The sequence below is a fragment of the Bos taurus genome, chromosome 11 (assembly GCF_002263795.3).
Source record: "Bos taurus isolate L1 Dominette 01449 registration number 42190680 breed Hereford chromosome 11, ARS-UCD2.0, whole genome shotgun sequence".
NCBI lineage: Eukaryota > Metazoa > Chordata > Mammalia > Artiodactyla > Bovidae > Bos > Bos taurus.
The window spans coordinates 46,812,350-46,838,391 of NC_037338.1; the positions used below are offsets into that span (position 1 = coordinate 46,812,350).

A 26,042-nucleotide genomic window follows, 5' to 3' on the forward strand; every position below is an offset into this window, starting at 1 on the left:
TCTTTTTACAACTCTGATTCTGTGTCATGGTCTGTATCCCTAGACCCACAGGAACCAGGTTCCCCTGGGTGCTGCTGCCCTGGCCATGGTGGAGGGATTCCCCACAGCCTTCCCACAGTCCACAAGGGCCCTGCCATTGAACCTGGTTGTGGCCCAGACTTCTGTTTCCAGGGTAAGACTTCCCTTTGGAGCCTTGGGGTCTCTTCCTGCCAGAAGACCTTACCTGCAACCATCTTAGCCCGAAACAGGGCTTCTAATGACATCCAGCCTTAAGATCTCACCCGTATTTCTGACACTTGGTCCCCTGGTCCCTCCTGTTTCCACCCTTCCTTCCAACACCACCACCCCATCACCACCACTGCCACCCTTACCCTTCTTCCTTGTGCAGAGCACTGGCCCAAAGCAAGTCAGTCACTGTCACTGGGGTTCTTCAGAAATACCCCCACCCTCCACGGCCAAAGGTCACCATCCACCAGGAATCCCCAAATTCCCTAATGCCAGGTCTTCCCAGAGCCATCAGTCCTCCCCACCTCTGGAACATTCAGTTCCAGGTTTCTCAGGGGCTCTGGGTACCCAACACCAGGTTCTGATCCTTCAGAGCCCTACAGCTTTGGAGGTATGCTGGCAGGCCTGGAGAGGAGGGCTTGGGAATGGACCAGGTCCTGGGGTAGTTAGAGGTGCTCTCAAGTGGCCTTTCTACCCTGGATGTGCCCCTTGTCAGGGAAGCCCCAGCCTGTTCTCTGATCCACATGCCATCCCTTGGTCCTGATAGGCAGCCCAGTGTACCATCTCTGTACCGAGCCCAGGCTAGGCCAGGCCCCTGGCTTCGCAGGGGAGAGATCAGACCCGTAACCTGCAAGAATATAGCTAATACTGGCTTGGCCAAAACGTTTGTTCCGGGTTTTTATACCATCTTATGGAGAAAAACCAACCCAACACCTAAATGATGTTTCCTGTGTGGGCACCTTCCTGTGTCCTGAGTTTATTAGCTCAGTCCCCACCACCCCCCACGAGAGGAGGCCACAGTCTTACCCTCATTTCCCCAGATGTTTCCAGGATCGCACAGATGTCATTCGCAAGGCCAGGGAATCTGAACCTCCGGGCACTAGGGCCCGCCTCCCAGGACTGCCCTCCTGATGCAATAACAGTTTCTCACCATCCTCGCCTGCCCCTTGGCCCAACTTTCCACGTTTACAAAATTGAGTTCCTGCTTTTTTTTAGCCAACAAGCGTTTATCTCCAAAAACTGTTTCAAAAATTCCCAGCCAGCCCCAGCTCAGGGTCCCTGGCATTCTAGGTGGTGAGGCTGGGCTGCAGAGAGCAGGAAGTGAGGCCCCATGGGAAGTCCCTGCGGTCGGGGCCAGGACGTGGCCCTGCCTGGCTCTGACACCCGGCACCTTGCACCGTGCATCCCCTGGCCTGACTTCAGGCCCCATCATGGGCTGAGCCGAGGAGCTAGCCCAAGCCCCAGAGATATGGTTGGGGGACCATGAACTGCTCCTCCCAGACACATCTGAATGATAAACCTTCCCTCAAACCACCAGCCTGTCCTTCCCAGACAGAGGAGACACGCTTGACCATGAACTGCTCCTCCTAGACACATCTGAATGATAAACCTTCCCTCAAACCACTAGCCTGTCCTTCCCAGACAGAGGAGACACGCTTGAAGGTGGTGGGACCCGGATAGGGGGCAGCCACCAGCCTGGCCTCCAGTTCGCCTGTATCCTAAGCAGTGGTCCCCAACCTTTTTGGCATCACGGTTTCATGGAAGACAGTTTTTCCACGAAAGGGGTTGGTGGGTGTGGTGGTGATTCAGGTGATAATGGGAAGGATGGGGAATGGTAGATGCCCGAGGGGTTGCGGACCTGTGCCCTAAGGCATTGACAACAGCAAGGCCCTATTTCAATGCACACAATTTATAAAGCCTTCCAGAGGCTGTCATTCCTTCTTGCAGCCAGCTCCTCACCTCAGGTGGGGCAGAGAGTGACTGCTCCCTTTGCAGTTATCAGAATAAAGCCCAGGGAATAGAAGGGACCCATCCAGTGTCACACAGCTCTTTAACTGCAGACCTGGGATGCGACCCATGATGCAGAGCCTTGTGGGAAGCCCTTGCCTCTGCTCCCATGTACCAGCCTGGATAGTTTTAAAGAATCCTGAGCTGTCTGCTCCCTGCTGGCAAGGTCTAGGGACCATGAAGCTATTGAGCTGGTCAGTTCTGAATGGCAAATGGGAGAGAGGGTTGGGAACACAGAATCTTCCAGAGAAGGTGGGGAGAGCCTGACTTCTTGGACAGCATCATGCCAGCAGTTGGGTATAAGGCCTGAGGGTGACATGGATACTCCCTGCTCCCTAAGCCAAGCCCCAACCACATGGGCCTCAAAACCACCAGGAAGATCCCACCTAAGGGCCTTTGTGATTGCTGTCCCTCCACCTGGAACATTATTTCTCTTCCTTAATCATCCAGGTCTCATCTCGGTGTTAAAGATTCCACCTGCAATGCAGGAGACACAGGAGATGCGGGTTTGATTCCTGGGTCAGGAAGATCCCCTGGAGGAACGCACTGCAACCCATTCTAGTATTCTTGCCTGGAGAATCCCATGGACAGAGGAGCCTGGACAGAGGGCTACAGTCCATAGCTTGCCTTCTCAGAGAGGCTTCCCCTGACCACTTTCTCTAAAATCGCACCCACCCCAGGTCCCTTGAAAACCTCATGCTTTTTCTTTCCCCTCTAGCACTTACTGCTGTCTGAAGTTAGTTTACTTGTTTCTTGTTCTTCTGATGTTCTTCTCCATAAGAACATCAGAGAGAGGTTTCTCTCATGGCCCAGTGGTAAAGAATCCCCTGGCCAATGCAGGAGACATGGGTTCAATCCCTGGTCCCACATGCTGTGGAGCATCTAAGCCCGTGCACCCATGTAACTACAGACCCTGTGCTCTAGAATCTGGGAACCACAGCTACTGAAACCCAAGCACCCTGGAGCCCATGCTCTGCAATCAGAGAAGCCATGGCAATAAAAACCCCGAGAACCACAAGAGAGTAGCCCCGCCTCTCTACAGCTAGAGAAAGCCCATGAAGAAACAAAGACCCAGCACAGCCAAAAATAAATAAAGAAATACATTTTTAAAAAGATCATCAGGGACCTTCTGTGGCTTTCTCTGGAGGCTTGCCAGAAGAGAACCTTCTTCTGGTTCAGGTTAAGGGCATACAGGGTTAAGTCTACCCACATTGTCTGGATGAAGGTGCACACATAGGCACAGACTGGGGGTCACTGGGGTTGGGTGGGAACAAAGGTCCAGCCCCACTAATCCAGCTCAGCTCCTCATATGTGACCTCCGATTTTATGCAGATCAGAACCCGTCTGGCTTCTGTTAGCCTGAGTCACCGCTCTGGAAGCTGGGCTTGCCCACCTCCTTGCAGTGGCCAGCCCTGCGTGGGTATGTGGGAAGGCAGGCTGGGGCTCCTCCTCTCACCCTCCGCCAGGAATAGGGTAGGAGGGCGTGGTTCTGCCCTGGGAGGGGCTGGTGGCCCAGGTGTGGCCTGGCTGTGCCTCCTTCCTGTGTCGCCACTCCGTCTGGAGCCAGAGCCTGGAATACCTTGGAGGACCTCATCTTTCACCATGGCTTTAGGTAAGCTCCTTCTGCTTCTATTTTTCCATCTGAAACATGGGAATGAAAAGTATTTACCCAGTGCTCTCAGACTCTGAAGAGCAAGCTTCAAGGGGAATGTCAAGGGCATGGAGCTCCTGGCCTGTCTGAGAGACCTGGCCACCGTGTGGCAGCGGCCAACACGGGGAGACTGTGCAGATGTTCTGAGGCAGGGGCTGCAAACCCCGTGCATACTGAGTGAGCAGGCGGCCCAGGGAAGCATGCCTGTGTGAGAAAATAATCATGAAGTCCTTGGAGCCCATTGGTCATTTCCTACTGTCAATAGAGAGGTGGAAAACTGGAGAAATGTTTCTGTAAAGCATGAGAAAGAACATTGGGAGCTCAATGAGAAATACTAATACAATCCGGTCCTCAGCCATAGATCTGAGGGGTAATAGAGAAGGGCAGGGACTTGTAGAATTAGGGGCTGTCACTAGTCAGTACCAGCAAGTGGCTGGCCCATAAGAATGCAGGCCCAAGTGGCCACAACTTCTCATTTTTCTTTTTTCTTTTTTTGGGGGGGCCACATCATGTAGCATGTGGGATCTTAGTTCCCTAACCAGGGATCAAACCCACAACCCCTGCAGTGAAAACATGGAGTCTTAAGCACTGGACTGCCAGGAAAGTCTCAGAACTTCTCAGTTTTCCAAAAGAATTGGATATTCTGATGTTGTGATGTATAGCATTCTGGTTAAATGAAGCAGTAGTAGTAGTGTTAGTCGCTCAGTCGTGTCTGACTCTGTGACTCCACAGACTGTAGCTCACCAGGCTCCTCTGTCCATGGGATTGTCCAGTCAAGAATACTGGAGTGGATTGCTATTCCCTTTGCTAGAGGATCTTCCCGACCCAGGGATCGAACCCGGGTCTCCTGCACTGCAGGCAGGTTCTTTACTGTTTGAGTTACAGGGAAGTCCCAAAATGAAACAATAAAGAAAGCAAATAAAATATTCAGTCTATGAGCTACTGGTTTGCAACTTCTGGTTAAAACGTATATGGGGCCGAGAAAAGATATTAAGGTTGGTGGTCTGAAGATCCAGTTTTTAATTCTAAATTGGCCTCTAGTGGGTAACTTTTTTCTCCTTTCTGGATCTCACTTTCCTCAATGTCAAGAGGAGGCTGGCAAACTCAGGGTTTCAAGGACACGGTAATAACTAATACTTCCATAGCACTTGCTCCAGCTGGGCATTCTGCTGAACTGTTTACATGGTTTAATTCTCCCCATAACCACATGAGGAAGGACTACTATGGTTCACATTTTCAGAAGAGGAAACTGGGCCACAGAAAGGTTAAGTAATTTGCTCAAAGCAAGACAGCCAGTATAAGGGAACGAGCTGGGCCTGACAGCAGACAGTCTGTTTCCAAACCATGGAATATACTCTAGGGGCACAGATACCAAATGTTATCATGGAGGGAGAAATGCTTTGTAAACCACAGCCAGGATCCCTGAAGCAGCCGACCTCCCCCTTCCCCCGGAGGGTGTAACAGTCTCCAGTGGGCTGTGTGAAATAGCATATGGTCTTGTGTATCTTTCAAATGTGTAAAGGAAGATGCAACTCCCAGGAACAGACAGTGATATACTATGAAGAAATCAGTATGCTTATAAATGGTTCATTCCAAAATATTTTCACCTGGCACATAGTAGATGTTAAATTAAAACGTGGTGCTAAAGTATAACTTGGATTGGATTGAATTCAAGCAACAAATGTATGTGAACCCAGTGAAGACACTGTGATTCCTGGGAGGAGGAACCCACATTCTCTAACACCTGGAGCATAGGTGGTACCACTGATCCCAACCAGAGAGGGCCCAGAAATAATCATGGTTTGACAGAAGAGCTGTAAAAGTGAGGAAAGAGACAAGGATGAAGATGGAACTGCCCTGTGTGTATTCTGTGCTACCCTGGACAAGCTATTAACTTCAGTGGAACTCTGTTTACACTGCTGACCTTATAGCTGATGCGTGTGAAGGAGGAGGAAGGGGAGGAAAAGGGGATTAAGATGATGACAATGAAAAAGTAAATATTTTCTACAACTTAAGTCTGAAAACAATTTCAGGCTACTAGATGGTGACCATGTCTTGATTACATAGTTTGAGGAAGTTAAATATGAATGGCTTAATTGAAAATTAACTTGATCAGAATGAGAGTGATTGATTAACACTATATCTGCTATAGTCTCTTTTCTTGAGTGGAAGACTTACCATGGTTTTGGAGTACTCTAGCATGCTTTACTTACCTGTCTATTCATGTAGTAAAATGGACAGCATCTCTGCTACTAGGTTACTTGGCAAGGGATAATGATTGATATTTAATTGTGCCTGCAATTTGCAGCACTAGCTACCAGATGATGCCAGCACCTTCTAAAGTTTTCTTGTGTTAGTCATTCAACCTTTTCTGACTCTGTGACTCCATGGACTGTACCTTGCCAGGCTCCTCCATCTATGGGATCTCCCAGGCAAGAATATTGGAGTAGGTTGCCAATTTCCTTCTCCAGGGCATCTTCCTGTCCCAGGGATCAAACCTGGGTCTCCTGCACTGTAGGCAGATTCTTTACCATCTGAGCCACCAGGAAAGGTTTCTTAAGGGTGAGCAATCATCTGTTTTCCAGGAATTGAAATGTTCCCAGGATGCTGGGTTTTCAGTGGGGCTTCTCCAGTGGCTCAGCAGGTAAAGAATCTGCCTGCCATGCAGGAGACACAGGAGATGCAGGTTTGATCCCTGGGTCAGGAAGATCCCCTGGAGAAGAAAATGAAAATCCATTCCAGTACTAGGAGCCTGGAGGACTATAATCCCATGGGTCAAATACAGTTGGATGAGACTAAGCACAGGGCTTTCAGTACTGAAACCAAGAATATCATGGAAAACCTAGGGAAACTGGCCATTCTAGTCCGTAACCAGGTAAAGAGGTTTCTCTTTAACCTATGTAAGGTTTTAGAATCATCCTTTCTTTACTAGCAAAAAAACCTCCTAAAATTTTCAAACAGGTATAGAATAAATCATTGCTCTATATGATGTGAGTTCAAACACATAGGGAACAGTGTAAGAACAAATATAATTCTTGTTCCTGTTAACTATGCGATGAAGCAGAGAGGAAAAGACATCACCTGGTTCTCTAACAGGACTGCAGTGTGGAGGAACTGGGTTCAAATCTTGGCTCAACCAAGATCTGGGGCAAGTGATTTAGTTTGTCTGAGCCTTGATTTTTTAATTCTACAAAGTGAGTATATCCCCATCTTGAGAGTGTATCTCTCAAGGTGTATCTATACCCAGCTTGCTCAACTTTTGTATGTGTGTGTGCTCAGTCACTCAGTTGTATCTGTTTCTTTGTGACCCCATGGACTGTAGCCCACTAGGTTCCTCTGTCCATAGGATTTTCCAGGCAAAAATACTACCAGCACTTGGGCTTCCCTGGTGCCTCAGTTGGTAAAGAATCCACCTGCAATGCAGGAGACCTGGGTTCGATCCCTGGGTTGGGAAGATTTCCTGGAGAAGGAAATGACAACCTACTGGGAAATCCCATGGACAGAGGAGTCTGGCAGGCTACAATCCATGGGGTCACAAGAGTCAGACATGACTTAGCAACTAAATCACCACCAAAGAAGACCTGTAGAAAAGAGTAGAACACAGAGGCCAAAACACTGCAGGCGAGAAACAGAGTTGTTCCCTCCCCCAAGTTTTTGTCTCCTCTCTCCTCACCCTGCCTGCCGAGACTTAATTTACCACCAAAGCCCAGAAGGCGAGAGCAAACCAGTACCTTGGAAAACATGAAGAAAACTTAGATAAATAGTGGCTTTCAATGCAGATCCATATCAAACCCAGAAACTGCTGGAACAGAGATCATCTTGGAAAACTCTGAACCTCAAAAAGGACTCACAGTGAGTTTACCATTTGTGTCTGGTGATAGGGTCCACACGGGGTCTCACTGATAAGATGGCTCCTTATGTCGACCTCACAAAGAATAAACCACAGTGATCCTTGAGACTGACCAAATTGCCCAAATGGCATCCTGTTATCCCACTGGTGCTTATCTTCTCAAAGCTGCGAGACCACCAGATTCCAGACCTCCGGCTACATGAACACCCCTTCAGAGAATTTTTCACTGCTGCTAAGTCATGTCAGTCGTGTCCAACTCTGTGCGACCCCATAGACGGCAGCCCACAGGCTCCCCCGTCCCTGGGATCCTCCAGGCAAGAACACTGGAGTGGGTTGCCATTTCCTTCTCCAATGCATGAAAGTGAAAAGTGAAAGTGAAGTCGCTCAGTCGTGTTCGACTTGCAGCAACCCCATGGACTGCAGCCTACCAGGCTCCTCCACCCATGGGATTTTCCAGGCAAGAGTACTGGAGTGGGGTGCCATTGCCTTCGAATTTTTCACTGGTGGGGTATAAAAGGATTCTGTCAGAAGGGACTTCCAGTCTTTTGATTCAGGATAAGGGCTGAATGTCAGGCTGCTGTAACTGCTTCTTGTGGGAGAGGGGTGACATGGGTGACATGGGGATGAGATAAGAAAAGGCAGGAATGTGGGTCAAGGGGATCTGTGTGGGGTCCAAGTTTTTGATAATCTGAGTGAGTTCGAAGTAGCTCGTGGATAGTTCAGTTGGTGAAGTCTTGTAAGCAATCCTGAAGAAATTTTGAAAAAAGACGCATTAATCTTGGGCCAAAAGTTAGAAAAAGGGTTAAGTAGAAGGAGAGGACCTAGAACAGGCAGGACGCAGGACATCCAATTCCAATTGCTTACCCAGTTTTCCCATGAATTATTGAGGTTGTTGGCGTGTTCTCGAGGCCCTGTTTGTCAGATTTATTGCTGCTTCCTTTACAAAGCCTGATTTATTGGTGTAGAAGCAGCAGACTTCCTCCAAAAATAGGCACAGGCCTCCTTTTTCTGCTGCGAGGAGGTCTAATCCTCTTCTGTTTTGGAGGATTATGGCTACCAGGGAATCTAGCTGGTTTTGGATAGTGATAAGGCTGTTAGGTATTTCTTCTAGGCTGTGAGTTTAGAAAGGCTTTGATAGTAATTTGAAGGAGTTGTGAGCCCTGCGGTCCCTGTCCCAATCCCAGAGGCTATTCCTAAACTGATTGATAGAGGAATGAGTTGAATTTCCAGTCTGGGTCGGTTATGAGTTAGTGGGATAGGAAGGGTCCGATTGTTAGGAGCAATAGAAATATCTGGGGCCAGATATAGCAGGGTGCATGTTCCTGTCCAGTTAGTGGGAAGACATAAATAAGCAGTGGTTCCACATAGGAAAAATATTCCAGGAATAAGAAGACAACAGTTGAAATTGATAGCAAATAGGAGTCTTTCTGGGAACTTGTTAGTAGTCTCTGAAACTGACAGTGAATTTGCCAGTATAACCCCTTCAAGAGGAGTATTTACACCATACGCAGAAGGGAGTTTTCCTGGCAAAGTAAGAGAATGTCCTGCAGTTCCTGAGACATGATAGACAGATCGGCCTGAAAGGAAGGAGAGATGTGAAGTGTGATTACAGAGGTGTGGTGGTATAGTTCCTAGCTGAGGGTAAGAATTGTCTATAGAGTTTTGTCTGGGAAAACAGAAAGGAGCGTGTTGTTGTAGACAAACAACAGAAGTGGTGGGTGTTAAGGAGCAGTTACCAGGCTAGATCAGAGGGTGGGCTTGGGATAGTAACAGAGACTTTGAATTTTGAGAGAAGGTCTCTCCCAAGAATAGGAGTGGGGCATTTTGGGAGTATGAGAAAAGAGTGGGAAAATGGGGTATCTTGAAGTGTGCAAGGTAGAGGCTCAGTTATTCATGGTATAGATACTAAACCATCAACCCCTATAGCAGAGACCCGAGAGACCTTGGTTTTTCCGGAGTAGGCAGGCATAGAAGAGTAAGTGGCCTCTGTGTCAATGAGAAAGGAGATCGGCTTACCTGCCACTGTAAGAGTTACCCTGGGCTCCATAGAGGTGATGAGAGTCGGAGGGTGGGGCCCTGGGCACCTTCAGTCTTCAGTGGTGAGTCAGGAGGTTGGGCAGAGCTGGGTCAGAGGACTCCTGGTTGGGACCAGGAGGGAATGTCCAGATCCCTAGAGGGGGATTTGGGCAGTCAACTTTCCAATGTCCCTTTATGCACAGTTGGGACATGGACTGGGAGGGGGCCTCGGCTTTAGGTATGAGCGGGCCAAGTGGCCTTCTTTGCCGCATTTGAAGCAGGGCCCAGGTGGCTTCCTTTCTTTGTTGGTTAATGGAGGCTTGGAGCTATGTAGGGCAGTGGCTAAAAGGTGGTATTTGGCCTGATCTCTTTGGGCCTTCTCTAGCTTTGCCTGTTCTTCCCAGTTATTGAAAATCTTAAAGACTAAATTTAAAAGGTCTCTTCTGCCTTTTTTAGTTTCTTTCAGATATCTGGGGTGACTGGGAAATAAAATGGGTGTTAAGGACAATGGTGCCCTCTGCTGAAGTGGGGTCTAATTTTGTATATTTTTGCAGGGCTTCCATTAACATGTCTAGAAATTGTGCCAGGTTTTCATCCAGTCTTTGAGTTATTTCCTGGAGCTCATCAAAGTTGATGGCTTTATGCCCCGCCTTTTGAAGGCCCACAATGAGGTAACCAATCATATGATTACAGGCTGCTCATCCAGGTCTCCTTGCCTGATAATCCCAGTTGGGATCATCTTGGGGGCAGCCCTTGCCCCTAAGGGCTTAGTGTCTGTCCTGTGTATCTCATCAGCATGTGCCTGAGAGATGTGCCATACAAGTATGGCAAGAGTGGAGGAAAGGATGATGTAAATATCACGCCAGGTTAAGTCATAAGACTGGGTAAGATACTTGAATTCTTTTAGATAATTATCAGGATCTGAGGAGAAGAAGCCAAGATGCTTTTCAATCTGAAATAGATCTGTAAGGGAGAATGGGGCATGAACCTGAACAATGCCTTCTGCTCCAGCTACTTCGGGTAAAGGGAGGAGTTGGGTAGGGGAAGGAGAGGGGTCCTGCAGTGAAGTTTCCTGTTTAAAGTTGTTTGGGACCAGTAAGGTGAGGGGATCTAGGGAGGTTAGGGTAAAGCCTTGGGACCCTCAGGGTAGAGGGTGGGGCTGAGGTCTCAGAGCTTATCCCAGGCACAGTCTGGGGAGGGGTGTTGGGAGCTATGGTTGGCCAAGGCCTGCTCTTGAGAAGGAAAGAGGGAGGGAGGACAGGTGGAGGTTGTGGAGCTGGATCTGGAGCAGCTGCAAGGTGATTGAGAGCGATGGCCGGGGATGGCAGGGGGAAGGGGCGGGGGGGAAGGGGGTTGGGGCAGGGGCGGGGGAGTTGGCCTATGGTCAGAAGGGTCGAAAGAAGAAGAAAAATCTGAACACGGGTCACGAGACATTGTATTAGGAGGATGTTGCCCAGAGTGGGTGAAGAGTATTTGAGAAGTACAACAGGATTCCCCGAGAGAGCATCGAGAGCAGAGAGTGAATAAAACCTGAACATAAGGGATTTCTAACCACTTGGCAATGCAGCGGCAGAAGCTATGGAGGTCCGGAGAAAATTACACTTGGCCATTGGGAACCTGTCATCAAGTCTGTATTGCAGCCAGACAGTGTTAGAATAGTAAATAAGTCTTCTTGGTCTTATCTCCCCTTGGAAGCCCAAGGCTTTTAGGTTTCAGAGAAGGAATCCTAGAGGAGTAGATTTTGAGGGCTGGGATTGAGCATTTCCCATTGTGGCCGAATAGGAAGGTTAGCCAAGGGTGAGAGAAAGCGAGGAGAAAGGTCTGAGAGAAGAGGCATCCCTGTTCTCAAGACTTTCTCAGAGAGTAATTTAAAAAGACCCTGATGCTGGGAGAGATTGAAAGTGGGAGGAGAAGGGGACGACAGAGGATGAAATGGTTGGATGGCATCACCGACTCAGTTGGTGATGGACAGAGAGACCTGGCTCGCTGCAGTCCATGGGGTCGCAAAGAATAGGACATGACTGAGCAACTGAACTGAACTGAACGATAGTCTGCTTTGACACGGGCGTCCCCTATTTCAAGGTCAGATGGGGCACAAGGCCGACAGCCCGAGGGCCTAGGGATCCTCCCGCCTAGGGCTAGGACTTGGAAATGAGGCAAGAGAGAGGATCCAAGAGAATGGGATTTCACTCACCCTTGTTACCAATGGATGAAATGTGGGCTGGTGTGTGCACATCAGTCCAACAAGGCAAGTGCAAAGTCCCGTCCCAGAGCTCTTCTCAGTTTCTCAGCAAGGTCCAAGGGAGGGGACCATCAGAGGTGGGCTTGGGAGAGGAGCCCACCCAGTTGCAGTGAATCTTGCCTCCTGGGTTTTCGCACCAGAATGTAAGGCAAGGGCAGAGAAAAAGAGAGAGAGCTGGGCAGTCAGGCAAGAAGAGGGAACTTTATTACAGGGAAAAGAGAGGGTGACTGGCCCTTAAGGAGAACCAGAGTCCTCCTTTTCTGACGGAGTCCTTATACCCCACCAATGAAAAACTCTCTGAAGGGATGATCACGTAGTTGGAGGTCTGGAATCTGGTGGTCTCACAGCTTTGAGAAGATAGGCACCAGTAAGATAAGAGGATGCCATTTGGGCAATTTGGTCAGTCTCAAGGATCACTGTGATTTATTCTTTGTTTGCGAGGTCGACATGACGAGCCGTCTTATCAGTGAGACCCCATGTGGATCCTATCATCTGGGAGGGCAACAGGCTTCTTATAAATCAGCAATCAGTCTCAGCTGGCTTTATGCACAATCTCCTGACCTTCACCAGCTGGTCACTGTGATGGCTGCTGTTTGGTGGACAGAGATGCTCAGGAGAACACTTGTCTCCAAACCTGACCTGCTGCTCTTGTTTTGTTATTGTTTAGTCGCTCAGTCATGTCTGACTCTTTGGAACCCCATGGACTGTAGCCCGCCAGGCTCCTTTGTCCTCGGCATTTCTCAGGCAAGAATACTGGAGTGGGTTGCTATTTCCTTCTCCAGGCGATTGTCCCATCCCAGGGATTGAACCCACATCTCCTGCATTGGCAAGCAGGTTCTTTACCATTGAGCCACCTGGGAAGCCTGACCTGCTGCTGTAGGGAGCTTCTTCTAATCAGCTATTAAAATTGGTTAAAACTAACTTGGCTGCCTGGCAGGGCTGGGTAGGTGGAGACCGACCAAGAGAGGACAGCAGATTACACTATGGGGACTTGTTTTTCTCGTCCTTTTCCTCTGCTTTGTATTCAAGCATTTACTCATCTCTTGGAGAGAGTAACCGGAGTCTTTGTTCTATTATCTTAGGAAAACTTTACAAGGTTTGGACAATAGTGCTGACTGTATTGTGTATGCCCTGTACCACTCAGGCATTCAAGAATTAGCTGAAGATTTGAAATATGAGATTAAGTCAAAGGTGCACACCTGAACACCCAAAGCCAGCAGCTTAAATGTTTCCCAAGAGTCCTTGGATTGACAACAAAAACAACTCCAGGAGACACAGCTGAAAATTCGCATCAAGATTCATTGACATTGCCTGATAAACTGGATTTGTCAGTAGGCATCCCTTTTTGCACTTCCCAGGCAGCGCTAGTAGTAAAGAACCTGACTGCCAATGCAGGAGACATAAGAGACAGGGGTTTGATCCCTGGGTTGGGAAGATGCCCTGGAGGACGGCATAGCAGCCCACTCCAATATTCTTGCCTGGAGAATCCCATGGACAGAGAAGCCTAAAGGGGTACAATCCACAGAGTCGCAAAGAGTTGAACACGACTGAAGCAACTGAGCATGCACGCACCTTGCTTTTTTGCAAGGGGGGTGGGACCCATGTGGTGAGACATTTGGGCTACAGAGGAGGAAGACCGGAGTCAGGAAATATGAAGACAATTTCTCTCTAGAAAGACTGAAGAGCTGTCAAATCTCCCTGTACCTTTTGGGTGCTGGAGACAGCAAGATCCCATCTCTTCCCCAACTTGTTCAGTGAGATGGATGGCTTGAAATCACCCATGGTGGGCACATACACCCAAGAAGTTGGCCAGCGCTACAAGTCAGAAGGACACCTTTGGAGATTCTGCTGTCAGCACCCACTGCCAAGATCTGTGTCACCCCACTGTTTCAGGCTCAGTCACCCCCAAGCTCAGTCCAACCCTGGTCCATCTGGTCACTATTCCTAGGTTGATCTTAATAAGACAAATCTGACACTGTCACCCTCTGATTCAGTTTCCTTTTAGATAAATGCCCTGCTCCTTGCAGAGGAATTAAAATTCCTTCCTCTCTGACTCCTGCTCACCTTTTCAACCACTTCTATCAGGCAGACTCGTGGGGCTCAGGGGTGGAGAAGGACACAGTTTGTACTTTATCTCCCTCTGAGTAGGAGAGACCCGCCCCACCTTAAACAACCTAGGTTTGGGCTGGGACCTAAATGGAGCAGCCTGCACAGTTCCTGAAACCCAGTTCTGAGTCATCTCAAGCCCTGTTTGGGTGAAGTTACCTGGGGCTGCAGTACCCTTGACCTTGGTGCCCAGCAGAAGCACCAGGTTCCATCCCTGGTCTGGGAAGATCCCACATATTGCAGAGCAACTAAGCCCGTGCACCACGACTACTGAACCCGAGCTCTAGAGCCCAGGAGTTGCAACTACTGAAGCCTATGTGCCCTAAAGCCCATGCTCTGCAATAAGAGACGCCACTGCCATGAGAACCCCATGTCTCACAACTAGAGAGTAGCCCCTGCTCTCTGCAACTAAAGAAAAACCCACTCCGCAACAAAGACCCAGCTCAGCCAAAAAGAAAGAAATATATTATTTTTAAAACACACTATTTTAACCATATTTAACTGTATATTTCAGTAGCACTAAGTATATTCATTCCAAAAAAATTTCCCATGCTTCATCACTGTCAACCCCCTCCTTAGACCCCCTGCTCCAGACAACTGAGAATCTTCTCATTATAGTTTTACCTTTTCTAGAATTTTATATACATGAAATGGTACAGTACATTGTCTTTTGTACTTCTTTCATTCATCGCCAAGTTTTGGAGGTTCATCCATGTTGTTGCATGTATCAGTATTTTTCTTCTTTTTATTGCCCAGCAGTGTATCAGAGGATAGGGCTTCCCAGGTGGCTCCGTGGTAAAGAACCCACCTGCCAATGCAGGAGACACAACTTTGATCCCTGGGTCAGGAAGATCCCCTGGAGAAGAAAATGGTAACCCACTCTAGTATTCTTGCCTGGGAAATCCCATGGACGGAGGAGCCTGATGGGCAAAGTCCATGGGGATGCAAAGAGTCAGACATGACTTAGTGGCTAAACAACAACAACAATATCATAGGATAACTGCAGTTTGTCCACTCATCCACTGATGAACATTTGGAGTGTTTTCAGATTTGGGCTGTTAAGAATATGTGGCTATGAATAATGTTGCTATAAACATTTGCATACAAAAAAAGTGAAGTGTCTCTGAGGGCATACATTACCCAGAGCCTCAAGCTACAGTGTCCAACTGTTAATAAAAGTAATCAGCATACGCAAGACAGTATGTGCAAAAGAGAAAAAGAGACAATAGAAGGAAACCCAGCGGGGATTCAAATGATGAGTCAACTGGAGAAGCCTTTGTAAGAACCTGAAGGAATAACAGGATCAAAGGTGCCAAAGACAAGATTGCAATTTTTGGCAGAGAACTAGAAACTCTATAAAAAAAAAAAAAGGAAGCAACTGGAAATCCTAGAACTGAAAGATGCCATTAACTGAAACCGAGAAAGAGTTCTCATATATAGGATACTTCCCATGTGGGCAGACTGCCCTGAACACTTTACAGGCATCCACAATGAAGGTTCACCCGTGTGGTCTCCGTGGAGCCTGTCTCGGGTCACTCTTAGGACACAGATTTCACCTGAATGTCCTGTTTCCCTTGAAGTGGGTCTTAGTTATTTCTGTTGTCACTGGTTATAATAGCAGGGCAGGGCTTGGCATGTAGCAGGCACCAGTTATAGCGGTGATGTCTGCAGCTGGGAGGGAAGCTCGGGGTGCTGATGGGGGAGGCAAAGTCCACTCTGTAGCATGGTCATTAACCTCAACTCAGGAAGTGGAGTGAAGGCTGAGCACCAGAAGCGAGACTACATGTAGTCAGAGATGCCGGTAGGGGCTGGCTTCCCAGGTGGAGCTAGTGGTAAAGAACCCTACTGCCAATGCAGGAGATGTAAAAGATGCGGGTTTGATCCCTGGGTTGGGAAGATCCCCAGAGGAGGGCATGACAACCCACTCCAGTATTCTTGCCTTGGAAATCCCACAGACAGAGTAGTCTGGCAGGCTACAGTCCATGGGGTCACAAAGAGTCGAGACACGACTGAGCAACTAATACACACAATGAGGAAACAGATCCAGAGAGCCCTGGCTCGTTGCCTGGGAGCCCCAGTCCTAAGTGACTCCACTGCCCAGCCCCAGGGACTCCTACCACCCTGCCCAGAAAGGGCCTACATGCTGTTTCATTCCACTCGGGGAGGTGACACAATTTTTGCAGAAATGTTGCATTTGCTCTGAAAGAAGAGCTCTTTAAAGATCTGAGAAAGTTCATTTGCAAACTTCCTCTTTAAAAAAACATTTTTATCAAGACATAACTGACTTATGAGGTACAAATGACATAGGAAATGGCAACCCACTCCAGTATTCTTGCCTGGGAAATCCTATGGACAGAGGAGCCTGGCGGGCTACAGTCTTTGGGTCGAAAAAGAGTTGGACATAACTTAGCATAAACAGCAACAATTGATGTATTACATTATGGGAGTTTCAGATGTACAACACAGTAATACAATTAATTTTTTGCTTTTGCTCGTGATGAGAACTTTTAAGATCCACTCTCCTAGTAACTTTCAAATATGTCATGCAGCCTTCCTTTTTCACAGATTTTACCCTCATTTGAACACAACCTCTGATGGGATGGCTGAAAATAAAGTCAGACTCCTCAAGATCTGCTGCTGTAATAGGGTGTCCCTTGGGTGGGAACCAGGAGACCTGGATTTCTGGCTGTACCTTGCCATGGACGAGCTGTGTGACCTTGGGCAGATGTCTTTGCTTCTCTGGGTCTTCTTCAGAAACAAGGATGGGGTGAGGCAGGATGATGCTGAGTGCCCATCAAGTTCTCAAATGCCACAATCTGTCCTTCTGCACTAGAGGTCCATCCTCCTACCATTGAGATCATGTAGGACCCACTTCAACTCTTCTCTGTCCATAAAGAGGAATATACTTTCCTTTTCCCTGTCTAGAATGTAGGAAGAAAGGAAGTTAATGTTTCTGAATGCCTACTCTGACCCAGAACTTTCACCTTCCAATCAACCAATCTCCCTCCTTCCCTCCATTTCCACTTCCTTTCCCACATTCCTTTGTTCCTTCCTCCCTCTCACATTCCTTCTCTCCCTGTACCCATAAGGATGACATAATCAATCTCATTCTGAGTATGAAGAGGTAGAAGCAGAGACCCAAACAAATGATTGGTTCCAGGTCACACAGGTGGCAAACAGCACGTGCCAGAGGCAGTTTGGGATTCATTTCCATCCCAAATGGGATGTGGAGTTCATCCCATTTTCCCAAGACCCTAACTTCAAAGACATGGATAACAGGAATAGAGTTGGTTTCAAAGTCCCCTGGCAGGAAGTTTACTCTAGAACAGGAGAAAGCAAGCCTCGGGCCAAATCCAGCCACCACCTGTTTTGTAAATAAAGTTGTCCTGGAAACCAATTAGCTTGTGGGTTTGCAGATTGGCTGAGCTTCCCCAGTGGCTCAGTGGGGAAAAATCTGTCTGCCAATGCAGGAGACATGGGTTTGATCCCTGGGTCAGGAAGGTCCCCAGGAGGAAGAAATGGCAACCCGCTCCAGTATGCTTGCCTAGAGAATCCCACGGACAGAGGAGCATGGTTGGCTGCAGACCGTGTGGTCATAAAGAGTCAGACACGACTTAGTGCCTGCACACATGCACACATTACAGATTGTCTAAGATTGCTTGTCAACTATGACAGGCGAGTAATAATGATGTATGGCCCCAGAAATCCTAAAATGTTTGCCATCTAGTCTTTGTCTGACAGAGTATTTGCCAGCCCCTGGTCCAAGGTCCAACAAGGCCGCCCCTCTTTCAAAGAACACAAAGTGGCCTGAGTCTCGGACGTGCACTGGGAATCCTGCCACTTGGCTTCTTACAAGAGGGGGACATTTCTACTCACATCCAGTTTTTCAAAGCTTCAGGATACCTGTCGGGCAGATGAGGGGCTTGAGTTTTCATTGTGCCCTTCTTCCCAGGAACTGGGTGAAGGGGAAATAGAAATCTCGATTTTGGGGAAATTGCACAGAGGAAAAGGGGAGGGAATGGGTTACGACATCCCATTGCGACACTCGGCAGAGTTGAAAGTGACAACAGCAAGGTTTCTTGTTTTGGAAATGTGCAGGCGTTTCCGTTCGTTTTCGTGGGACAGGCGCCCGCAGCCCGGCTGGGTGAGCGACTCTTTTCTTTATAAGCAGCTCCTCTGGGTCTGAAATGGCAGTCCCCCATCGCCTCGAGGTCACAGGATGGACATCTACATCCACGGTTACCTAATCTGTCTTCTCCTCTTCCTGTTCCGTTCAGAAACAGCCTGCCACCCCTTGGGAAAGAGACGCTGCGAGATGCAAGCCTTCAGGTAAGGCTGACCCCAGGGAAGTGGGGCTGGAGGGATAGAAAAGCGAGGCAGGACACAGCTGTCTGGGGCTGCCCTGGGTTTGGGCTTGAAAGTGAAGTGAAGTGAAGTGAAGTGAAGTCGCTCAGTCGTGTCCGACTCTTTGCGATCCCATGGACTGTAGCCTACCAGGTTCCTCTGTTGGTGGGATTTTCCAGGCAAGAATACTGGAGTGGGTTGCCATTTCTTTCTCCAGGAGATCTTCCCCACCCAGGGATTGAACCTGGGTCTCCCGCATTATAGACAGACGCTTTACCGTCTGAGCCATTAAGCATCCATTAATAATTAAGGTTAGGGTTAGCTGCCTAAGGTTAGCTAACTAAGGTTGGCTGCCACATCTGTGATCTTTGGCACTTGTATTTAAAAATCTCCCAGATGTGCAAAGCTTGGCTGGAAGCCTGACTTACTTGCCCAGGGGCTCAGGCATCTTGGTGACATAAACGTGCCCAGAGCCATGCTGAGGCTAAAGCCTGGGAGAGTGCTCTGGACAAAGAAACAAAGAGGGTCACTGTGGACAGGACACAGCCCAGAGTTTCAGACTGATGGTTAACAACGCCTGGTTGTGTTGGTACATTAGAGGGTCCAGCTCCCCTGGGGCCTCAGTTTCCCCATCTGTGACCTGGGGTGAATTCTAACCCTACCTGCATTATAAGATTTTGAAAGCCAAAGGCACGGAAAACATTGTGAGTGTTTTGTGAGCAGTAAAGTGTCTGAAAACTATTGTGGTAGGCAGGGGTTTCAGTCGTGTCTGACTCTCAGCGATCCTATGGACTGCAGCCCATCAGGCTCCTGAAAACTATTACGATGATTAAAAACTGGGTCAGGAATGTGGTGAGGTGTCACCATCCCTGCTGTAAAAATAGCAGGCTGTGATGGTGATTAAAACAGAGTGCTGTCTTCATGTGGCCTTTGGGCTCCGATGTCCCAGGACTTGTCGGGATGACCTCACCCTCCAGCTCTCAAAACAGTGTCACACAAAACACTGTCACAATGTTATCTGTGCCTTTGGCTTTCACAACCTTGTAATGCAGGTAGGGTTAGAATTCACTCCAAGTCACAGATGGGGAAACTGAGCCCCCAGGGGAGCTGGACCGCCTGATGTACCAACACAATCAGGAACTGTTAACCATCATTCTGGAGCTCTGGACTGTGTCCTGTCCACAGCGCCCCTCTCTGTTTCTTCTTGCCTGAGGCTACAGGCTGGGACTCTGTGTGCCTGTGTGGGTCCCAGAGAAGCCCCTCCCCTTCCCAGGGGTCTGCCTTGACCTCCTCCCATTGGCTGGGATCTCCAGAAGGCCTCTAGAAAGGAACATTTAATCCTTTCAGATGGAATTCAACTCATCCAGGAGCTAAGAATAGTCATGAAAGGTCAAAAGCTCATTCCAGCCAAGAACTTTACGGTTTGACTGACCCCCTCTCTCTGAGCTCATGGGCTCTTCAAGGTCACCTGATGAGACAGGTGTTGCCAGGCCCCTTTCACAGGTGAGGAGATGAGGCACAGGTCCAAGGTCATGCTGGGGGATGGGGGCAGCAGGGAGTGAAGTGTCCACATCCTGGCTGGGGCCCTGTTACTCCATCTCACAGCTACAAGCCCTGCTCTCAGACAGAGAGGCTCTTCACCAAGAAGAAAAAACAGGGAGCCAGAAACAGGCCACAGGGTGAACTGGAAGGGAAGCTGACTTGTCAGTAGGGAACAGACTTTGGGGACAAGTCTTCATGGTCTAAGGCTTGGAGTGAGTTAGCTGCAATGGGGCCTCACCCTTGAAGCTTCTAGCTCTGTGCTGTGGGGGCCACTAATCTCAGATGACTCTTGAGATTTTCATTTAAATTCATAAAAACATACAAGAAAATAAAAAATTGGGGACTTTCCCTGGTGGTTCAGGGGTTAAGACTCTGTGCTTCAATGCAAGGGGTGTAGGTTTAATCCATGGTCTGGGAACTAAGATTCCACATGCTGTGTGACCAAAAAAAAAAAAAAAAATTAGAAAATATGCAGATCCTCAATCATACCACATTTCAAGACCTCAATAGCTGCATGTCTCAATAGCTGCAAGTGATTGATGGCTACCATATTGGATGGTGCAGACAAAGAACATGTCTACACCCAGGAAGTTTATTAATGGTCCTAATCTAGAGTCTGCTTTGCTGAAGTAGGAGGTGGCTGCTTGGGAAGCTGAGGATGAGAAACAAGGTGAGAAGAGGGGTAGAAGGCAGGCACATGGCCTACCAGATCTGGGATTTGGGTCTGTCTCTTAACCAGTGTTGACCTCAGACTTCACAGTCATGCTATGGGTGTGTTTAATTCCACACCCTTGGGAGAAAACTGAACACACTCTGGGGAATACAGAGAAGGGGCTGGGCACTCAGCAGCTGTCCACTATAGCTGGGTCCTTCTGTTTTTCAGGATCTGGGATGTCAACCAGAAGATCTTCTACCTGAGGAATAACCAATTAGTTGCTGGATACTTGCAAGGACCAAATACTAAATTAGAGGGTGAGTGGTGGCCAGGAAGGTCAATGCTGAGTGGGCACCGGTCACTTTGCCCAGGAGTTTGCAGCATTGTGGCTTGACCCTGGGAATTTTAGGTACCATGTCTTAATCCCTGTTGGTTCTTTGTGGCCACGTTTGAAGCTAGAGAGGCCTGGCCACTGAAGGACACATATGAGGGGAGCCTCAAGAAGATAGAAAAGGTAGAACCTAGGTTGGGAGCCACCACCTATGGACACCATGATCCCCGGGCCATAAATGGGAGGGCAGGGCCCAGAAGGCAAGACCAGCCCTTTTCTTCCTCTAGTGCCTGGGAAGCCCGTGTTTCTGTGTGTTCAAACTCTCACTCCCACCTAAAACTAATACACCATCCACAGGCTGGGTTATATCTCTTAATCTTGGACACCACATTGAGTCATATTCCAGATCCATGTCAACCTGGATGAATTTGAACAAGGTTCACTCACTCTGTTCCTTGGTTTTCCCCTTAGTAAGAGAAGGGCAATTGGTTGATAGGATATGGGTTTCTTCCAGCACCAGCCCTCTAGGATGTTTTCACGTCCTTGTTGGGTAGTCTGGTATAGTAGAATGGCATGATCCCCATTCTTGTTCTCTGCCCCTTCCTCACTCTAAAAGGGTGTGAGACCCACTTTTCCTGTCCTCTGGTAACTCTCCGAATAAGGATGTTAAAGCACAGAGAAACAGAGGTCTTCACTCCCAATGAGTGCATGGAGACCACCACGGGAAAAAAATGGGTTCAAACCCACCCAGGCTTCTGTGGACCAAGCCGTGGGGCCCCACTCATGATATCATGTACTGGGCCCCATGGGCAGCACACCTGTGGACCTAGAGGACAGGGGTCCTGGGGAAGGGGGTGTGTGCACGTGGTCAATCATGTCCGATTCTTGTGATCCCATAGACTGTAGCTCACTAGGCTTCTCTGTCCATGAGATTTTACAGGCAAGAGTACTGGAGTGGCAACGTTGCCATTTGCTCCTCCAGGAGATCTTCCCAACCCAGGGATAAAACCCTTGTCTCTTGCGTTACTGCATTGGCAGGTGGATTCTTTACTACTGAGCCACCTGGGAAGTCCAGGGAAAGAAGGGAAGGGTAGCAATCACTTGGAGCAGAATTTAGGCACCTTGGTCCTTGAGGAATAGCTAGATAATGTGCTTGGTTTAATCTTCTGTTTGGATCCTGACCAAGAAGATGGGGTCTCACTGTCCTTCTGACCTTGGGGTTTTAATCTGCTTGTTTTTTCAGTTGCTAGGTTGTATTTGACTCTTTAACAACCCCATGGATGGTAGCCTTCCAGGTTCCTCTGTCCATGGATTGCCTAGGCAAGAATATTGGAGTGGGTTGCCATTTCCTTCTCCAGGGGATCTTCCCGACGTGGGCATCAAACCCTTGTCTCCTGAATTGCAGAAGTATTCTTTACCACTGAGCCACCAGGGAAGCCCAGGATTTTAGTTAGGGGAACAGAAAAGTCCCCAGGGAGAGTCCAGCCTGCTGTGTCTTCTCCATCTCTGCCTCCTCTTCTCTACAACCTGAACTTCCCCTTTGTTCTTCCCCAGAGAAGATAGATGTGGTACCCATCGAACCCCATACTATGTTCCTGGGGATCCATGGGGGGAAGCTGTGCCTGGCCTGTGTAAAATCTGGAGATGAGATCAAGCTCAAGTTAGAGGTAAGGACCTGCCTCAGACAACAACCATCCCCAAACTCAGTGTCTTAAAACAAGCACAGCGTGTTCTTTCTCATGATTCTGGGGGTTGACTAGGATCAGCTGAGCAGATCTGTGCCCCATGGCGTAACTGAGTTCCCTCCTGCAGCCACATTCAGCAGGGAGCTTGGCTGGGGCTCATCCTCCAGGTTCTCCTTCCACACGGTCTCACTGATTTCAGTTGTCAGCTTAAGCTTCCTTACAGAATGGTGGTTGGTTTCCAAGAGGGATAACTCCAAAAAGGCAAGCCTTAGTGTGCAAGCACTTACTAAACTTTTGTTTGTATCATACCATTAATGTCCAGTTAACTAAAGCTTGCCATGTGGCTAAGTCTAGCCTCAATGAGAGAGGGGGTTTCCAGGATGAGGACACCAGGAGGCATGGCTCCTTTGGGGACCTCAGCCTCTGTGTGTTACTCTCTTGCCCAAGGGCCACTAACCCACTTGGACTTGCCCTCTTCCAGTAAAGCCAACCTTTGGGACCATTCTTTTCCAGCCCTTATCTACTCGAATCCATGAGTTGGCATTCCCTTCTAGGGCCTTGTGCACCTGTGCAACATTAATGGGCTATCAGCCCTGGAAAAAGAGAGCTTTCTATCAGGGGACTGTTGGACGAAATCTTAACCCAAATGAGAGTGGCTGTAACTGTGGCATTGTCCTTTCTGTCCACTAGTGAACAGGCACTTTAGTGGAAAGTGACTGCCTGCTTTGTGTGGAGTAGCAATGACCAGGATATTGTAAATAATGTGGACTGCCATACCCTTCCCAGCTGCTGCACTCTCCCGTCTCTCAGAGGTGCAGACATGACAGAGTCCAGCCTCCACAGGCCTTGGTCTCTGTTGATGGGACCATGTGCTTGTCAAACATATTGACCCAAGGCTACAGTGGCCAGATGTCCCCAAATCAAGGTGTAAGCATGGGACAACCTTCTTGTATCAGGCTGTCCTGAGACCCAGGACACTTTTGCCAGGCCAGTATTTCCCCAGCACTTACTCTGGGCAGCCAGATGGCCAGGTGGGCTGCAAGGACCTTTATGCTCCTCTGCCCTCACTTGCTTCTTCTTGACTTCCAGGCCGTGAACATCACTGACTTGAACCAGAACAGGGAGCAGGACAAGCGCTTTGCCTTCATCCGCTTCGACAACGGGCCCACCACCAGCTTTGAGTCAGCTGCCTGCCCCGGCTGGTTCCTCTGCACATCACTGGAGGCCGACCAGCCCGTGGGCCTCACCAATATGCCCACAGAGGCCCTCAAGGTCACCAAGTTCTACTTCCAGCAGGACTAGTCATGGTGCTCAGCCTTTCCTGTCCCCAGTCCCAGCACGTCCATGACTCCAGAGATGCCTGTCCACTCTGCTCAGGGTCTCCTGGGTGTTGTGGGGCTCAGCAGGGTGCCGTTGGCTGGGGGGACCTTCAGAAGGAGGTACAAGAGCCCTGGGAACAAGACCCAGTCTCCAACCTCCTCCGTTCACCCAGCCTTCCTCCACCCAGCCTCCCTCCACAAGGTCTTTTTAAAGTGCAGATGGAACCCCAGTCCTACTCAAAACCCTCAGGGTGGCCCGTGTCTTCAGGATAAAGTCCACACCCTGTGGCCAGCTCCAGTTCTGCCTCCTTTCTCACCCCAGATCCCCAGGCGCTCACTTCCCTCCCCCTAAGCGGCTTCCATTTTCTGTTTTGCAAAGTGGTGCTACTCCAGGGGCAAGATTTTTAGGGTCTGTAGCAAAATGGGAAATAAGGATTTCCTGGTATCTTTTTCTTTTTAAAAAAAAAATTCTTAGTATCTTTTTGTTAAATTAAACCAACTTTGAAAGAGAGTCTTTTATTTGGAAATTATGTCCTTTCTGGAAGGGAGTAGAATATTAAAATAGTCCCATGTTTAGGAAGTGATGTTGAAAGGAGATGATAGCATTTCCTTTTTTATCTCTTATTTTTGTGATGCCCTAACCTGTACCTGGGTTGGGAATATCCCCTGGAGAAGGGAATGGCCACCCACTCCACTCTTATTGTCTGGAAATTTCCATGGACAGGGGAGCCTGGAGGGCTACAGTCCATGTGGTCGCAAAGAGTCGGATACCACTGAGCAATTAACGCTTTCACTTTTCAACCTGTAACAATGAAAAGTTGGCATAATGCGTTGGTCTCCTAGTTTTTGTTTTTTTTCTGGAATGTTCTGGGATGTCTAGAACCTCTGGCCCAGGCCCTGAGCACGCCCTCCACTCCAGACCTCCTGCAGCTCCCTGCAGTGCTGTCCCCCTGCCCCCCGCCACCCCCCACAACCCTTTCATCAAAAGTCCCCCTGCTCCCAAGACACCACACAAATGTGGCTTCTCCTGACCTCCCGGGAGGAATGAATCACTCCTTGACTATTTTAGCACTTCTGATTCCCTGAGACTTGTTTGGAAGATGTGCCCCTGTCTGTCTCCTCACCAGCCTGTGAGCCCCTGGGAGCAGCGACTGTGACCTCCCCCGTCTCAGGTCTCCCCTGGGGCCGAGCACACAGCCTGGCCTCAGCAGGTGCTCAGTGAATGTGTGTTGTATATGTTGAGTGGAAAGTGTCCTGTTCTCTGTGACTTAAGCTTTGTTTTAAGATAAAAACTTGAAACCTCATCATCTGTGGCCTTGCTGAGCTTGGGGCAAAGAGAACTGGAAGTGGGGGTGGGTTAAGGACAGGTCTTTTAAACCCCTGGGATGGGCCTGGCTACCTCTCCTGAGTCCCTTTCTCCTGGGGTCTCACTCTCCTTGGAGAACAGAAGAGCAGATCTCTCTGCTAGAAGGTTGCAGAAGCATCATCCACAATAGCCCCCAACTATAAACAACCTAAATGCCTACCCCAGAAGAATGAACACATGGGGATTTCCCTGGTGGTCCAGTGGGTAAGACTTCACACTTCCAGTGCATGGGGTCCAGGTTCCATCCCTGATCAGGGAACTAGATCCTACATGCTACAATGAAGATTGAAGACCCTGCATACCACAACTAAGACCGAGTGCAGCCAAATAAATAAATAGATATAAAATTATTAAAGAAAAGAGTTAACACGTAAATCATGTACACATAAAATTATTCATGTACATTCATACATGTATAGTCATTCATACATACTCAATTCACATAAATCATGTACATTCATACATCTACATTCATTCATACACACTCAACAGCAAAGAAAATGGATAAAACAAAATTGGCTGTGATCACAAGATGGGTGAATCTTATAGACATCATGTGGGGTTTAAGAATCACAAAAGTATGCTGAGAGCACAATTTCATTTATATAAAGTTCAAAACAGACAGATGGAGTGGTTGTGCAGAGGGCTGCAGAAAGAGTTGTGCCCACTAAGAGCAGCAAGGATGCGCTACCTGAAAGCTGGGCAGTGGCCAGAGAGGCCAGGCAGCATTCTATCTCTTGGCATGGATGTGGTTGGGGGCTTTCTGTGTGTATGGTATATTCACAGTTTTGAAATGCCTAAAAATAAAAAACCTTGCCCCCCCCACACCTCCATCCTGGTATGTTAAGGGAAGGGGGCATCTGGGAAATGGTGAGATTAACAGGTGGAGGACTTCCCTGGTGGCTCAGTGGTAAAGAATCTG

At 48.6% G+C, this 26,042-nt stretch overlaps 1 protein-coding gene and 1 long non-coding RNA gene across 4 annotated transcripts in view; one reads left to right on the top strand and one right to left on the bottom strand.

Moving 5' to 3' along the window:
- Nucleotides 1–17,949, bottom strand: part of LOC112448782 (uncharacterized) — a 44,329-nt gene extending 26,380 nt beyond the window's left edge. For 2 of the 3 annotated variants that reach the window (XR_009496441.1, XR_009496443.1), the window contains exons 1-2: nt 11,725–17,938; nt 1,033–9,684 (exon numbers count right to left, since the gene is read on the bottom strand). This is a non-coding gene — a long non-coding RNA (uncharacterized lncRNA). Of the gene's footprint in view, nt 1–1,032; nt 9,685–11,724 lie in introns of all 3 variants that reach the window. The other variant, XR_009496442.1, reaches the window with a different exon arrangement.
- Nucleotides 17,950–18,070: 121 nt separating this feature from the next.
- IL1RN (interleukin 1 receptor antagonist) lies at nt 18,071–25,057 on the top strand. The gene is given in 4 exon segments (NM_174357.3): nt 18,071–18,207; nt 20,648–20,736; nt 22,305–22,417; nt 23,525–25,057. Coding segments are annotated over 4 exon segments (525 nt in total). The 5' UTR covers nt 18,071–18,097; the 3' UTR covers nt 23,738–25,057.
- The last annotated feature ends 985 nt before the right edge of the window (nt 25,058–26,042 follow it).